General features: G+C 39.8%; 1 protein-coding gene across 3 annotated transcripts; it reads left to right on the forward strand.

The window, feature by feature from the left end:
• The first annotated feature begins 6,947 nt into the window (after window positions 1-6,947).
• On the forward strand, window positions 6,948-17,748 carry ENPP5 (ectonucleotide pyrophosphatase/phosphodiesterase family member 5). Of its 3 annotated transcripts, XM_058554217.1 has the most exons (5): window positions 7,016-7,135; window positions 7,429-7,612; window positions 9,276-10,139; window positions 11,663-11,839; window positions 15,233-17,748. In XM_058554217.1, the coding sequence occupies exons 3-5, from the start codon at window positions 9,311-9,313 to the stop codon at window positions 15,658-15,660; spliced, it is 1,434 nt and encodes a 477-aa protein (XP_058410200.1). In that variant the 5' UTR covers window positions 7,016-7,135; window positions 7,429-7,612; window positions 9,276-9,310; the 3' UTR covers window positions 15,661-17,748. The 3 variants fall into 3 exon arrangements, with proteins under 3 accessions (XP_058410201.1, XP_058410200.1, XP_058410199.1); XM_058554218.1 differs by lacking the exons at window positions 7,016-7,135; window positions 7,429-7,612 and adding an exon at window positions 6,948-6,996; XM_058554216.1 differs by lacking the exon at window positions 7,429-7,612.
• The last annotated feature ends 322 nt before the right edge of the window (window positions 17,749-18,070 follow it).

The raw sequence follows: 18,070 nt of genomic DNA on the forward strand, positions 1-18,070 counted from the left end.
CACAAGGACGACTCTAAATTCCTAGCCCAGTTTTCAAGGCCCTCCAGCACGAGGTCTCCCAAATATACCTTGGACTTTCTCACCCTAGGCTCTTGCTTACAGTCTTTTCTGTCTATCCCATCTACTTGAATACCAGCCTCTCCGCGGTCCACTCTCCGTTCCTACTACTGCCACGAAATCCCAATGTGATCTTCAGTCAGAGCTAGTTTCTCATTCCCATGTATTTCTGTATCACTTCTCTTTGTTTCTCTGTTGTAGAAATTATTATAATTCGCCCTAAATTCAAACACGATATGCAGCTTTGGTTAAGCCACTGTTCTCACAGAACGTAGTGAGTGGCTACAAGAAACAAACTCAGCATTGTTGGTGAAGATCTTCAAAATGTACTTCAAAAACTACCAAGCACTATGCAAATGTAAAGTAGTTTCATTACTCTATTGTTATCCCATGAATGAACATTGGTTGATTCCGCAGAAGGGCCATTCTCAGCTGCATCACTTGGATCAAGCAGGACAATAGGGCTTATCGTGGCAGGTTAACATTGAATTGTATACATTAAGTGGGTGAATTTTATGTTATGTGAGTTACCTCTCAATAAAGCTATTATTTAGACCCTATATAGATGGGTCACCAGGTTTACCCTGCCCCCCTACCATGAGTGAGCCCAGACATGCACATGTCTTTGGTTCTGGGCAAGAATGCATGAGTAAATCAGCAAAAATCCATTCACACTGGAGGGATTTTCCTATGAAGTAGGGCCCCCATTAGAGAGCAGGGAAGGAACTAGGTCAGCAGTTGGCTCATAGCAAGGTACGGGGGGATGGGGTCCTCTGTGAATCAGACAACAGGTGGCAACAGGTGTGGAGGAATTAGGATGAAAGTGAATTGAAGAATGGCAAAGCTCTCAAAGATTTCATATCAGAAAGTTTAATCTTTCACATGAATTTTCTAGACCACAGGCTATTCAAAAAAATGAAGGAAAAACTTGGAGCGCCTCCATAAGCCAAGTGTCCTCTTTGTCCCCATGACATCACACCTCCCTTGAGTGAAGTGCTGCTTAATGTCGGTCAAAGAGCAGAACTAGCTTTAAGCAAATTATGAGAGATGTCAGCTCTGGATTTGCTTCCCTTACTTTCTTTTTCTGTTTTTGCTTTCCTCTAGGGTACCCGAGCTGTTTGCTCATGTCTCAAAAGAAAATGCCCAACCTACTGACCTGTTCCTCTCAGGGCCTTTCTTCCCAACAAATTATGCTAGTCTGAGTGAATCAGATAGACTTAGTCACACGCGTGTAAGTAAATGGCTAGTAGAGGTGCATCTGGCATCACTCCTGGGAGAAAAGCCTTAAGGCAATGAGATGAATTTTCAACTACCAAATTGCAGCCCTCCAGGAAGGGGGCAGAGAAAACCCTCTCATGGCTTTCCCCACACTTCCGAGCCAAGAAGGCCATAAACCCATAAAGCAGTTGCTACCTGCTTTGCCTATTCATAAAGTTTAATATTCACCAAAGAACCCAGGGCACTCTCAAGATACATAATAGTTGCAAAGGATGTTTACATTTACATTTTAAACATAAATACCCAGAGTGAAAAAATGTCTCTTTGATCTGAGAGTATGACAATATTTTTAGGTCCTCCCACACTGACAGTAAATTTGCAGAATTACAAGATCCAGGATAAGCCAATACTTTTCCAAATAAACGGTGAGGTTAAACTAAGTACTTTGAGGCTTCTAAGGGATATGCTGTTCTTTACAAAGAACTGACAATGTGGTTTTGACTAGATGATTTCACCTCATACACCACAAATATATGTGCAGTTTTGTGTTTCTCTTCCTCTGAGAATATGTCTTTCAAAATAGGCCTCAAACCAGATACCAAAAGACAAATGTCTCTTCTACCTGGATTAGCACATCCTAGACAGACTGACTTATTGAACAAATGACATTCAGTTCCAGCCTAGAAAAGGATTGTTTCTCTGCTGCATAGTTTCCAGACTTCACTTCATGAGATAAAAGAACATGAAAACCAGCAGAGCAGGGGCCCCGAGGAGTTCCTGCATTTCCAAGTTCTTGTGCCTGCAGGCTGAATTAATATGTTCTGCCACACATAGAAAATGACCATTGAAAGTCAAACACCACTAGCCTAGTTCGTGAACCTCTAGGGAAATGAGAATAGAGTTGGGCTTATTTCTGGTCACTGCTGCTTATGGGGGTATAATTTATACACAGCAAAATTAAATATTTTCAGGTGTATAGTTTTCTGAATTTTAACAAACTTAGACAGTCATGGTGATATAACCACCATCACAATCAAAATTCCCTGACATCAGAAGGTGCCCTTGTGCCCCTTTGTAGCCAATCCTTTCCCTTCAGCTCCAGCCAATCTGATTTCTGTCCCCATAGTTTTGCCTTTTCTGGAGTGTCATATAAATGGAATCATATAGTATATAGCCATTTGTATCTGGCTTCTTTCACTGAGCAAAATGCTTTTGAGACTCATCCATGTTGTTGCATGTATCAGAACATCATTCCTTCTTATTGCTGAATAGCATTTCATTTTTGGATATACCACGATTTGTTTATCTATTCACCATTGAGGGACTTTTGGGTTATTTTTGGCTTTTGATGATTATGAATCCAAGCTGGTATAAAAATTTGCTTATAAGTTCTTGAGTGGACAGCTTCATTTCTCTTGGATAAATATCTAGGAGTGGGATTGCTGTATTACCTGATAAGTGCATATTTAACTTTATAAGAAACTTCCAAACTATTTTCCAAAGAAATAGTTCCAAACCATTCCCATCAGCCCTGGTGGTCTAGTGGTTAAGATTTGGTGCTTTCACTGCCATGGCCCGTGTTCTATTGGTTGTCATATTGTGGTCGCTGTGTTGTTGTGATGCTGAAAGCTATGCCACTGGTATTTCAAATACCAGCAGGGTCACCCGTGGTAGAGAGGTTTCAGTGGAGCTTCAGACTCACTAGGAAGAAGGATCTGGCCACCCATTTCTGAAAAAATTGGCCATGAAAACCCTGTCAACAGCAGTGGAGCATTGTCTGATATAGCCCTGGAAGGTGAGAGGATGGCACAAAAAGACGGAGCAGGGTTTTGCTCTGCTGTACACAGGGTCACTAGGAGTCGGAATCGACTCAATGGCACTAACAAAACAAATACCATTCCCACCAGCAATGTATGAGAGTTGCAGCTGCTCTGCATCCTCATCTCACATCAGCACTAGATATTGTCAGTTACCTTGATTGAGCCATTTTAATAATAATTCATGAGCTTTTGATCTAGGCTGGGCTATAAAATTTAGCTATGTGTACTGGGTTGAATAGTGTCCCCCAGAATTTACATTCACCTGGAACCTCAGAATGTGACCTTATTTGTAAATAGGATCTTTGCAAATGTAATTAGTTTAGATGAGGTCCTACTAGATTAAAATAGGCCTTAATTCCAATGACTGGTGTCTTTATAGGAAGGTAATGTGAAGACACAGAGAGCACCATGCGATGACATTGGTAGTGATTAGAGCTATGCTACAACAAGCCAAGGAACAGAAACTAGAAACTACCAGAAGCTAGAAGAGACAAGGAAGAATTCTTCCTTAGAGCCTCTGGAGGGAGTATGGCCCTGCTGACATCTTGATTTCAGACTTGTAGCCTCCAAAACTGTGAGAGAATAAATTTCTGTTTTAATGCAGCCCAGTTGCTCGTAGTTTGCTACAGTGGCCCTAGGAAAATAATACACTATGAATGGAACTTACAAAATACAATAATACAAAGAAGTTTATAAGGTTATATTTGACTTACATAAAGCTTTCTGAGGATAAAAGCATGGCAATTGTGTGAAAATATAGTTCTAATTAGTATAAATGTATCATTAGTGGCCTAAATTACTAATATGCATAAAAACACTTGGACTAAGTTTTTGAATAATCTATAATTCAGCTTTTCACTCATTAGGCTGAACTTCTGCTGAGTCCAAATTAGTGAAGACCTATTGTTTATCAAGAATTGAGGTCAGTCCAGGGGCCAGCCCCGTGGCTTAGCAGTTAAGTGCTCGAGCTCCGCTACTGGTGGCCCAGGTTCAGATCCTAGGCGCGCACCGACGCACCGCTTGTCCGGCCATGCTGAGGCCGCGGCCCACATACAGCAACTAGAAAGATGTGCAACTATGACATACAACTATCTACTGGGGGGCTTTGGGGAGAAAAAAGGGAAAAAAAGGAGGAGGACTGGCAATAGATGTTAGCTCAGGGCCAGTCTTCCTCAGCAAAAAGAGGAGGATTGGCATGGATGTTAGCTCAGGGCTGATCTTCCTCCAAAAAAAAAAAAAGATTTGAGGTCAGTCCAGAACCAGAGTCCCAATGGTTCCTAACCTACAGCTGTTGAAGGTGTGAGACCCACATTTTGCAGAATGTTCTTTAAAGGATTAAGAGAGAGACTTTCTTTTAGTTTAGTCATTTGTGGTACAATGTATTGCAATCTTAAAGATTATATATATATAAATTGTATCATTTAAATTTTAAATTTTAAATTATTGTAAATTGTATTTAAAATTGTAAAATATTTGTTCATTTTCCCTACCATGGGGTATAGACTAGTTTTGAAAATAAAACTTCTGTGGCAGAACCAGTCTTGGCTATTTCATAATGAACAGATCATATTTCAGTTTTAGCACAAACCTCTTCCAGCTCCTGAGGAAGAAAATAATCCAGCCCTCCAACCCCCATTAGACTTCCTCAGGCAGGCAGAGGGACCCTCATCCCCACCCCAATAACCCATGAAAAAAGTTGGGTCTTCTGTTATTCCGTTATTCAGAAAAATATTACTAGCTCAGTGATGATTACAATAATTCAATACTATAAAATAAAGGAATAGCTATAGTCAATAAGAGTTTGTGGCTTATGCTACCACAATTTGCTGAGTAGTGATTGCAATTGGACAGAAATCAAGGCAACAGGCAGGGCAGGAGGACCACAACAAATGTGTAAGCTGGAATTCCATGTTTTTACAATCATTGCTCTATTTCTACTATTTAAGCCAGATTTTTTTTTTCCCCATTAGCAACATGAGTTACATAACAAGCCTACCAGTTGAACGCTAGATGTCATTATATGGAGATCTGGAAAGTGTCTCTGGCACTTGCTAAGCCCCTCGTGAGTCATTTTCCGTGCTGTGTGTTGTGGTTAACAGCTGTACCATGCCTATTTCACAGAGGTAGCTGGTGAATCCAATCATGCCTTCCATAAAGTTTGCGGAGAAAGGCAGTGTCATCTGAACAGAGTCCAAAAATGTTCAGTGACCCATATAGAAGACAGGCCCGTTTTCACTACTCCTGCTCTCTAACCAGCATAAGCTGTTCTTTGAGTGTTTTGGGAGAACATAGGGTTGGCCTATTTTGGAGGCACAAGGACTTATAATATTGAACCACCCTGTTCCAAGTTTGGGCAATTTCAAAGGATAGGGCTTTGGGGACTTAGAACAACCTGTACAACTTCTCTGTCCCTGTGTCTGGCTAAACACAGAAACTACCAGCCTCCCTCTTAATCCCCATCCCACGTGTGGAAAACCATAAACCAAGTTACTACAAATAAAAGGCCATGGAAGAGTGCCCAGATGTCCCTTGGGATGGTAGCACACAATTCGAAGGGTGCCATTGGGGTAGGGACTGTCCCCTATGATAGATAAGTTGAGAGAAAGAGAAAAAACTATGACCAAAATGTTTGCCCTATTTAAGTAAATATCAGCAAGAATGTCTACTCATTTTACAGTCCCAGTACACCAGACAGGAGCCAAAGCCATTGGTTTTGCTCTCCATTTTGGGCTAATCAGATGTTGAAACTTAAGTTGAGACAATCGAGCAGATATTATTGCCCACTGCAGGGTGGGCAGAATTAGGCCTGGGAATTATGTAGATAGACAAATCATTTCGAAGTCACTGCTATAATTTATGGTATAGTTGGGATCAAATTGGCAGACTGTGCACATGCCCACACTCCCTCCTGCCTAAAAATACCATTGATCACACACAAAAAAACTTTAAAAATTAATCTACCACAGTTAGGGAACAGAAAAAACAGGGCAGAAGACGTCTTCCTGAAAGAGAAATCAGACAGGAAGCTCATAGCTTTTCTGTATATTTGGAAACAAAGCTGGAAGCAGAGTCTGGAGCCTAGATGCAACCATCAGAGTGGCTGTTCAAATTAACGCTCTCTCTGTGCCAATGAACCTAATCCTGAACCTGGCTTGGTTTCATTTGTGCATTCTCAGGCGCCACTCTACTGCAGATCCCTCAGAGCCCTTATGTTGCAAAAACCTGAACAACAATCCGGGCTGCAGAGCTGACTAAATTAAATCTTTTTAAATTAAATTTTTTCTGAAGTATAGCAGGTGACACCACCAACTACTGAAGAAAAAGAATTAAAGAACATTTCATCGTCCCATCGACATCCTGGGGTGTTCAGGTGTTCCTCAGACAAAAGCCCAGGATATGGTGTCACCAATTTGTGATATGAAAAAACAAAAAAGGCTTGAGAGATCAGAAAAGAGAATAAAAGTAGCTTTTAACCAAAGCAATGAGTGTAAGAACACACATATCACTGGGGTAGGGCATAATAATCTCTTTGCATCACTGATTACAGCACTACCGCCCTTCTAGAAAAGGCACACTGCAGAAAGGCTTTGTGACCGGGCAGAGAGAGGACTTCAGCGAGGGCCAAGGCGCATCCGCCTCCCCCCGTCTCCTGCCTCCCAGCTGGGTCCGCGCCGGCGGTTTGCTCCCGAGCCCTCCCTCCCCCTCCAGCCTCCAAACCCGGACAGTGCCCGCCCCAGCTCCCGCTGATTGACAGGCGGTGCAGCGACTCCCAGGAGCCCGGCTTTCGTTTGGCAACTCCGGCAGACGTAACAATCCTGCCGTAGCCAATGGGAGCCAAGAGGCGGGGCCTGCGGCGGGGAGGCGGGGCTGGTCAGGTGCTCTGGGCCGAGGTGGCGTGCAGGTGAGTGGTTGCGGGTTCAAGGGGCGCCCTTGGCTCCCGCCGCCTCCCCATTATTGCCTGGGGTCAGCCGGAGGGAGCCCCTCCAGGCGCTCCTTCCATTGCCCCCAAGCCAACGCGGACTGACCGGATCACTGCGAGGGTAAGAGTCGAGGGAAGTGGGCGGCTTGCCTCCCGGGGACCCACTCGGCTGGGTCCCTTTTCCACTGCACGTACGCACGCAGCCCACGTTGGGGCATCTTCCAGCCTCGGTGGGCGGGAGGTCTGCGAATTGGGAACGTACCCTACACCGCGACCCTTCCCAGTGGCTGGTGTGGAATCCTTCTGGAGGAGATGAGGAGATGCATCACCATCCTCTTGACATCTATTCGCTCTATCCACACCTGCTCCCCTTCACTTCCCCTCTTCGCGTTTCTTGGTGCCTTTTCCCTCCAGATTTCCAAGGCTGTCTGTGGGGGAAGGATTGGAGAGGAGGAGGAACTGGAAAGCAGCCCAGTGAAATCTGGACCCGGAACTAGGAATTCCACTGCACCGGGCAGCATTTTGTGCATGGAAAAGAAAGACATCTGAGATTTCCTTCATCCCCACCACCACCTCTCTGTTTATTACTTTATCAACGGTGTGATGATGTTGGTTCCTCTTACCAAGTTTTCCTAAGCTTTAGACAACACTTAGCCTTGTTTCATGTTCGTTTGTCCCAGGAAAGCAGTTCTTTCCTGCTTACCACAGTTGCTGAATTAATTTACTAAGATAGAGGAAAATCAGGTGTTTCATATAGATGATTTTTTTTTATTTTGCTGTAAATTACATTTGTTTCCTATTATCCTTCCTTGTGTTAGGAGGGTGGAGGAGAAAGGAGAAAGGGGGGGAATCCCTATCCTCAGCCAGCTATGTTAGTCAATATATTTGCAGTTCCTTAGTGGAACTGATTTTTAATGTTCCTTCCAGAATTGGAAACATTATTGCCTTTTGAGAAATAGTTTTTTTAATTTAATTTTTGAACCATTGTCTGGAGACCAATACCTAAAATAATTTCAGCTTAAGTAATATTCTAGGTCTGGTGAAATCATGGTTAAAAAACAAACAAACAAAACAGAATTATTGCTCTCAAGCCAATACACATAATTTACACATAGTTTGTGGGTCTGAAAGCAAAGCAAGCATGCCAAACAGTTTTTATTTCCCTATACCTATAATATAGCAAGGCAAGACAGGGTCTGGTTTGGAGGTTTAAAAATGTCTTCAGCATATTCAAATTAGGAAGATGTCAAAAGCTGAATTCAAGAGATTTCTGGCACAAAGTATGGTGAGATCCAAGTTTTGGTGGGTTTATAAACACCTCCATGCAAGAATGGACAGGAAAAGGAGAGAACAAAATATCCATGCTTGATTTGCAAGCCCAGTGAGAACTGATGAAATTTACATATGTATCGTTTATCCATATTGCCTCTTATTAGCTTTTTTGAATAGAATAAAAGCTTTTTAGAAATATATGCAGATTAAAAACAACAACAACAACCTTGATCCAAAGAGATTATTTAATCCTGGGAAGTGCTTTTTCTACAGATATCACTGATCAGATTAAATGTTAATGAATTCTAACATTGGGAAGGTCAACATCAAATTTCAGAATTATGTTTCTGTTTATACTTAGTTCAGAATCTAATTGTTGAGTTTAAAGAAGGTTATGCTTTGATTATTAATAAATGAATACAGATTACATTTCACAAATATATTTGTCACAAATTTTATGTCACTTTGAGAAACCAAGTTCATCTATTTTCTCCTCTCTATTAACATTTCTAATTATGATGAACCAAACATAAGGCCTTGGCTTTGAAAAATAGACGTGTATATATATATATTTTTAAAAAGCATTATCATTGGATTTGCTAATGGTACTTCCTTGTTGCTAGGTTCCTATAGTTCATATTTGACTATATAAACGTTTCTGACCTGAAGTCAGAAGTCTGGGTCAACCTGGAAATGTTTCTGTAAAATATTGTATTTTGAAATGATTTTGGGGGAGCTTATTTAAATAATTCCTTTGAGGAATGTTTTGACAAATTCTTGGAAAGTAAAACAATTTCTAAAATGCAACTAAACTTCTTAGCATTATTATACAGGTAGCCCCAGCTTTCTTGTTTAAGAGTCCTGCAACATAATCCTTCCAGGCTGTGATTTATGATATAATTGGGATACTAAGCATCATCACTCTCAGTTTTGGGTGACGTATACCAAACAAGATTATTGCCATTAACTTCTATATGTTTTTTATACAGATTATCTTACACTGAACTGATCAAGTACTTTGAAAATGACTTCAAAACTTCTCCGGGTATCCTTCATCCTTGCTGCGTTAACACTTTCAATGACATTTTCTCTCCAGCCAGACCAGCAAAAGGTTCTACTGGTTTCATTTGATGGATTCCGTTGGGATTACTTGTATAGAGTTCCAACACCCCATTTTCATTATGTTATGAAATATGGTGTTCATGTGAAGCAGGTCACTAATATTTTTATTACAAAGACCTACCCTAACCATTATACTTTGGTGACTGGCCTCTTTGCAGAGAATCATGGGATTGTTGCAAATGACATGTTTGATCCTATTCTGAACAAATCTTTCTCCTTGGATAACATGAATATTTATGATTCTGAGTTTTGGGAAGAAGCAACACCAATATGGATCACAAATCAGAGGGCAGGATACTCTAGTGGGGCAGCCATGTGGCCCGGAGCAGATGTAAAAATACATGAGAGCTTTCCTACTCACTACATGCCTTACAATGAGTCCGTTTCGTTTGAAGATAGAGTTGCCAAAATTATTGAATGGTTTACGTCAGAAGAGCCCATAAATCTTGGTCTTCTCTACTGGGAAGACCCTGATGACATGGGCCACCGTTTGGGACCTGACAGTCCGCTCATGGGGCATGTCATTTCAGATATTGACAACAAGTTAGGATATCTCATACAAATGCTGAAAAAGGCAAAGTTGTGGAACAGTCTGAACCTAATCATCACAAGTGACCATGGGATGACCCAGTGTTCTGAGGAAAGGATAATAGAACTTGACCAGTATCTGGATAAAGACCACTATACCCTGATTGACCAATCTCCGGTAGCAGCCATCTTGCCAAAAGAAGGTAAGTCTGACCAGGTGGGTGGTGGTCTGAGACTAGGTCTGCATGTGCCCAGGGCGATTGAGTGGGGGATTTTTGTTTCTGTGTCTTTAAAGTATGCTTGACTGTGTCATGGTAATATTCTGGAATTTAATCCTTCGACTCTGAAAAGACAAAATCTCTTTTCTCCGTCTAATTTTTCACTTTTTTCCTAGAATATTGAAATTGATGCTCTTTATATATTTATGGCAATCAGATTTAACCATTTTGGAATCATCAAATTTGAAAGCTCCAGCCTCCCTTCTCAGAAAAATTGAGATGGGAAGATACATACAAAATTTGCATACAATTACAGTGATTTCATAGAAGCCCTAAAGCCTTCTGTAGATCTTTAGTTAGGACCTGCTTAATAGGAAAGCAGTGGAGTGTAGGAAGGATAAAGCTTTGGTCAACCTGAGATTTATTTTCCTTATCTGCAAGTAGAGGAAGTAATAACAATACCTTGAACTTTTTACAAACCTCTCCTTGAAGCTTCATACCAACCCCGTCACTTAGGTATTATTTCTATTTTAAAGATAGGTAAACAAGCTCAAAAGGTTTAACATCTCCAGATCACAAAGTAAGTGCAGGGCAAGATTCAGGCCTGCTCTTCTGACTTCTATTTCATCACCTCCTAGGGTTAGGCTTGGTATCAAATGAGAGAACAGATTTTGAAAAGCTGAATACCTCCCAAATGAGAGTTATACACATCACAGGAGAAATAAGAGGATCATATGAAACAGTGAATGTTAAAATATTCATGTGCGCATACACACAGACCTTTCAACAGATTCAGTATAAAATAGCAAGTTTTGGGTTGTTGTTTAAGAAATCACATTTACCTTTCAGTTTTTCCTGTAAAATTGGTATGGTGCTCCCTTGTCAGTGTGTGGGAGGCACAGAGGTAGCACAACAAATAGATTTAAAAAAGAAGAAAAAAATTAAAGATAGTGCCCAGGTTTACTGCATTTGAAGTTACAGGGAGTACTTTTGCAACACTTGCAGGGCTTTAAAGAACTTTTCCATTTTATAAGCTGTTTCCACCTCCACTCTGTGCTTTCCTGACCCTCCACTTACCATATTCTTTTGTCTAGGGATTTTCTGCATTCAGAACTACCAGAACTTGGCTGGTATTGCAGTGCCCTAGACATTTTACTTAGTGCCACAAATTAGCACCTGTGTGTGTGTGTGTGTGTGTGTGTGTGTGTGTGTATTTAAGTCTTTAAATTAGAGGTTAGAGCTTGCTGGTTCTATGAAATGTCGTCTCTTAATTCTATAAGGTGAATTTACTTATGACGTGATGATTTCTCAGTTTCTCGCACAAGATTCTTTCCTCAGCTGGGCTGGGAGTTCTCAAGTGGCTGGCTGTATTGCATTGTGTTTACATGCTGGCTTTTGACCTCAGTAGGGTGTCTGCATTGATGGACCTCTGTTGCCATGGTTGTTTCTTTGATTGTTAACAGTGAATGTCTTGTTCTGAGTGTCTCGCCTTCTCCCATCTCTTTTAGGTAAATTTGATGAAGTCTATGAAGCACTTGCTCAGGCTCATCCTAATCTAACTGTTTACAAAAAAGAAGAGATTCCAGAAAGATGGCATTACAAATACAACAATCGAATTCAACCAATTATAGCAGTGGCTGATGAAGGGTGGTATATTTTACAGAATAAGTCGGATGACTTTATGTGTGAGTATATTACAGTATTTCTTCCCATTCTGCATTGTCATTTGCTAAAGTGGAGGCTGTGAATAATATACTTAATTTATTGATCGAGTAACTAGCTAGTGTCATACATTAATAGCAAAATAAAGAGCTTTGGGGCTTTAAAAAGGGGTAACCTGCTAAAAGTGAAACATTTACTTCTCTTGGAGTCATCAGACCAAAGAGATGCACAGTGACCTATATTGCTAATTATAACCATTATGTTCCTGAGAAAAATATAACAAATTTATAAATTGAATTATTTTCTGCATTTGTTTTATATTCTGGTTTCATAAGAATTTAATCTCTTTTTATTTGCAATTGTTAGTGTTCTAGTTTCTTTTGCCCTTCTGGCTCTACCAAATGTAGGCCAGCTTTGCTTTACACCTTGGAAACATTTCTAAAAGGAAATCCATGTGGCATGGATAATAGTATATCAAGATGTATTTTCCTAATACCTAGTGATATAATTTTGGAGCTATTTCCACTGAATAAATTTAGAATATAGTGGAAATCCCACTTAAAATTCAAACATACAAAATAAAGAGCTTTCTGCCATCCTTAATGTGTCATTTCCCTTCTCATATAGCTTTTAACAAATTGGTCAAATGGAAAAGTCACCCACAGGATTTCACTCATCCTTATTGTGCCTGTTATTTGCATATTTGCTGTCAAACTCTCCGCCCTTTCCCTGCTCTGCTTTGTAACACAAGTGACTGACCCCTGCAGACTAAATTTCCCAGGCTCCTTTGCAGACTGGTTTCTGGTTAGGTTTGGCCAATAGAAGACCCTGGCAGGAGTTTAGAAGGCAGGAGGAGGAGATAAGCCAGGATATTTGTCCCCTATTCTCTCTGCCTCAGGCTGTGTCTCTAACAATGGCTTCATTTCCTCTGTGATCCCAGCTCCCTCTGGACAGCTTCTCTCTCTGTGGCCTTAGCTCTTACTAGGTAGGCGAGGCTTTTGGGCTCTGGCCACACCACCTCTTCCTTCCTCCAGCCCTGGGGGCCATAGGAGGTTCCTACAGTTCCTAATCACAAGGTAACCTCACCATCCCATGTTTGCTTCTCAGCTCTTCAGCATTTTTATAACTAGTCTCCATGTTAAATTCCCTCTATGGGACCACCTGGTCTGGGTTTCCTGGTTGATTTAGGTATAAACATGCACTACTGATCAGATCACTGGGAGTTTTTTCTACTCTTGTTTCTTGAATGTTGAAGGAACCACATTGTGTCAAAACTATCTAGAAATGCTTCTTTGGGCATTGGTCCTTGATATATAGATGAGATGTATAAAATTGTCCCTTTAGGTAGAATTGGGTTCCTATCATGTTTATTGATGAAAAGAAAAGCAGTTGCCTGACAATGGCATTTGTAGTGTATACGTGAGTCACAGTGACAGACGTGTGCAGGTACATGGTTTCTGGTTCTTAAAACTGGTTTTACAGACAGATAATGATCTGTAAACCAGTATTGAATCACACCAGGGGAACTGTTTTAAGAAGGCCTTTAAAAATAATTTCTTTGGCCATGAGAATAGTTTCTACCTTTATATGTTCAGATTTTCATGTGTTGTGCAGATAGCTTTGATGTTGGAGGGCTTGCTCAAAAAAAAAAGACTGATATCTTTAAGGAGATTTGTACTTTACAGTTAACATAAATTTAAGGAGATCTCTTGAAATTTTGGGTTGGTGAATTACAATTACACAATGGATTGGTCACACCTATTTTTGATAGAAAACCTTAATAATGCTCCTATTTATGTTACATTTTATTCATTTATTCGACAAATAATGAAATATTGGCCACCACCCGTCCTTCTCAGCCTGAATTCCACAGGAGAATTAAGCCCTAATGTCCAAAAGCAGTGGTTCTCAAAGAGTATTCCGTGGACCAGCAGCATCCAGATCACCTGGGAACGTGTTAGAAATGCAGATTCTTGGGCTCAACCCAGACCTACTGAATTAGAAACTGTGAGGGTAGAGCCCAGTAATCTGTTTTTACAAGCACCCCAGAAGTCTCATACACATTGAAGTTTGAGAACCACTGCCCTTAGACATGCATTATTAGATATTGTCTCTTGGATCAAGCATTTATGGTAGGCGCTACCACTGCAAAACAAAGTCCCTATTCCAGGGGAAGGTCGTATAAGTCATAATGATTTCATTTCAAATCTGATTTTTCTAGTAAGAAGTGTAGTATGAGAGAATCATCTTTGCTTTCATGACTGAGAGTCTAGATCCCAACTTCTCATAGAAATGAATGCAGCAGTCATCCAATTACAAATTATAGAATGGCACATTTCCCAATGTTACTATCAATTAATTAAATAGAATAGCACAGTACCCTGTCAGATAATTCCTAGTGATTTCATAAATCCAGCATTATTTTTACTTGAATAAACTCAAAAGAATCATGGCATATATAATGACTTCTTTAGATGGATTTTGCCAGGCAGATTTGGAATTACTTTGAGGAGATGACTAGGGGTCAGTTCATGACTTTCAGAGGAATTGATTTAGGATGATTTTTTATTTTGCAATGTTGTGTTCCCATTGCATATTTCCCTGTAGCAAATATAGGTATGAGGGACTGATTTGCTCTTCATTCTCTGTACCGCCTTTAAAATAACGCCTGTCAGTTTTCTTAGGTTGCCATTATACCAGCAGTAGCTCCTTCACCTTGCACCTTGATGTTACGCTAGGCACACACACCTTTAAAATGCGGCTTTTATGCAGGAGTGTGGATCCTTCCATTTTGTATCACTTGATAAGTCAGAAAACTCCTGAAGTTTTTACTTTATTTGTAGCCATACCAAAGCACACCATGCTAGGTTGGAATCTGATCTGAACCACCAAAGTCAAGATCTTACCCACAAGACCTGACCTGTATTTTCCAGAGGTGGATTGTAGCTATGACTAGAGGTTTGATTTTTCTGATGTCTTTTGTTTTCTTGATTGTTTTTCCCCTTTTATTGGTAATTATGAATTTATTGTCTTCATGACTAAGAACGTCTTTATTCCTTTATCTTTAGAACAATAATTGGAACATAGGAGGTACATAACAAGTATTTGCTGAATATTAGTTTACTTGCCACCAAAAAAAAATCACTTTCATTTTCCCCTGACTTGACTCAGCTTTGCTCTTTGCCCTTCCTGCTCTGCTGCTTAAGTAGTGCTGGCCTGTGAGAAAGACTTGTGATCATTTGACTGTTCATTTCCTGAAGTGAATTGTGACATTGACAACAGTGGAAATTTTTTGTAAAAGATTATTTTAAAAGTCAAATTAGATAAAATTTGCGTTTCAGTTCAGAATTGATTGATACAACAATTGTTTCCATTTTAATGGTTGGCTAACTTATCCATTCATTTTATCTTTACAGTAGGCAACCACGGTTATGATAATGCATTAGCAGAAATGCATCCAATATTTTTAGCCCACGGTCCTGCCTTCAGAAAGAATTTCACAAAGGAAGCCATGAACTCCACAGATCTGTACCCACTGCTCTGCTACCTCCTCAATATCACTGCCATGCCACACAATGGATCATTCAGGAATGTCGAGGATCTGCTCAGTTCAATGGCTGCAAGGGCTATTCCTTATACACAGAGTACTACACTCATTCATGGTAGTGTCAAACCAAGAGGATACGAGCAAGAGGAGTCATATGCTTATTTCATAGGGGTCTCTCTTGGTAGCATTATAGTTATTGTATTCTTTGTAATTTTCAGTAAACATTTAATTCACAGTCAAATACCTGCCTTACCAGATATGCAGGCTGAAATATCTCAACCATTATTACAAGCCTAATGCTATTTTTAAGTGGAGATTGCATAATTGTGTCAGTGCTTAACGGTTTCAAATTCTGGGAAACCAGTTTCAGATATTTGCATAGACCGTTAAGCAGTTGTATACATATACAGGCACAGTCGCACACACACCCACACCAAAATACATAGACCTGCAAAGGATTAAGGATGTGGAGGTATGTTTCCACTGTTCTCTGCAGCTTAGGGGTACATAAGATCCTGCTTTATTTGGACTTGACACATATCATGTATATATTTAGCAACTTTGCACTATTTAAAGTACCTTATACATTGCACTTTAAATTACTCTCCTAATGGGGACTTTTATGTGAAATGCGCTTTATTGACAATTATGTCTTAAAACTTGGTTGAAAAAGACAACCTTTTGTGCCCATGTCACAGAATACGTGTTATTCATTGTTCAAACCGAATGAAATTTTTAATAATTCCTAAATAATGTAGAAATCTATCTCCTTAAATTGGGAGAGCAAGAAGAAAGTGAAAATTGTTGAAAATTAAATGTGACAACTTTTGTATGTTGAATTTTGGAGAGATACATTCCTAACAGCAGGATGCATGTGTGGGCATTCCTTGTCATATTTCTTTCCAAAGGACATGGATTTTCATTTTATTTTCCCCCAAAAAAGTGATTCAAATACTGACAGATTCATTCTAAACATATTGTTCTGTCATAAAATTCATTATTATTTCCTGATTAGTCATTTTACTCTGATTTTCATGATAATGAAGACACCGTGAATACACATTTCTTTTCTATGTAGTCCATGACCTGAATAGAAGAGACTGGGCACCATCTCAGCAATGTTTTCTCCTGTTCTGTAATTATTTGCTTCTTTGAAAACTAAATCATTATTAATCACATTAAAAATCGGATTAGATAAAACGGTTTTTGTCTGGTAACATGTAGTAACAGAGCACAAGCATCTTTGAGATTTGGGCATTTGAAGATCCAGACTTGCAAGAGAAGCACAAACTATATTAGGTGAAATGCGGGCCACTCACTCTTGGAAAAGAGCTATGTGGGGCTGGGGGAAAAGTTAGGCAAGACCCTTGTTGTTCACAGTGTACCCAGAACAGTGCCAAAGGGTGCCTGATGGCAAAAAGGAGCGAATAACTCTTAGCGTCACAGGTATTGCGACAAAAGGGGCTCCGATTACAGCCTTGTTTCTTGAAATATTTGAATGCCCACTCCACCAGGTGCTCAGCGAATCCAAGACAAATCTAAGCCCACAAGTAGACTTCTCCCTCCCGGGTAGCGTTTTTCCTTGACAGACAGACATTACCTCCTGGCTAGTTTTTTTTTCCTGCCTGGTCATCTCAGCTCCTTTCATGCTAACCACCTGGAGCTGTGCTTTAGGTCTCCTAAGCAGTCAGGTTGGGGAGAGGGCAGTATTACCTATGGTTTTTTTTAGGGGAAAGAGGAAGCCCCAGAAAGAACAGCTTTCCTTGAAGAAAACAGAAACCAGTTTATGGACCCGTGGCCCATACAGAACATTGTGATTTTTGTATCTATTTATGCACCAACTGGCTTAATAAGTAGGTAAAATGGTATATGTATTCCAGAAAGAAAGACTACATTAGATGTAGAGAACAAAAGTGGCATAGTTAAAAATGTAATTGAATATAAGTGCTTCCTAAAATAAGGTGAATAAATTATTTTTTTAAGTGATAATACCAATAAAGAATGTTAGCATCTAATTCTCATTTCATTATACAACCTCTTAATAAGATGGAATGAAATCCCTGGAAATGTACTATGGGTTAAAAAGCTGAGAAGTTAGATGGTAGCAAACTCCTCAAAAAGTCTGAACTCTGGATTAGACATTTTGGAATACGTGACCACTCATGTTGGCTCGTTTGTAGGTATGAACTTATCTGCGCTGTTGAGTTGCCAGTATAATGACTGAAAGATGAAATTGGTCTAATTAAAAGCATTACTATTCAAGTGCTATCTGTACATTTAAACTAATTATTGCATTAAATTCATTTTAGAAGGTGCTACTACCTTAGTAGTAAGAAGAAAGTAAATTCTGTAACATTGATGAAATCAGTAAAATTCTGATATGAAGTTTGGTTATTGAATGGTTTCTTTTATTTACAGATACTTATTTTCCTATAAAATATCAGCAGGAGAGTTTAACTGAAGGAAAATGAAATTTTAAACTTTGCTGGGAAAATCTAGTCACTTATCATCTTTTGATAGCTTTTTTGTTGTTGGTTTACTGCGTGTCTTCATGGTCAAACTTGGTGTGCAGCGAACACAAATTAGCACATAGGAATAAAATTTAGATTAGCTAATCTTTTTAAATTTTTTTTTGTGAGGACGATTAGCCCTGAGCTAACATCCGATGCCAATCCTCCTCCTCTTTTCACCGAGGAAGGTTGGCCCT

This window comes from Diceros bicornis, chromosome 14 (assembly GCF_020826845.1).
Source record: "Diceros bicornis minor isolate mBicDic1 chromosome 14, mDicBic1.mat.cur, whole genome shotgun sequence".
NCBI classification, from domain to species: domain Eukaryota; kingdom Metazoa; phylum Chordata; class Mammalia; order Perissodactyla; family Rhinocerotidae; genus Diceros; species Diceros bicornis.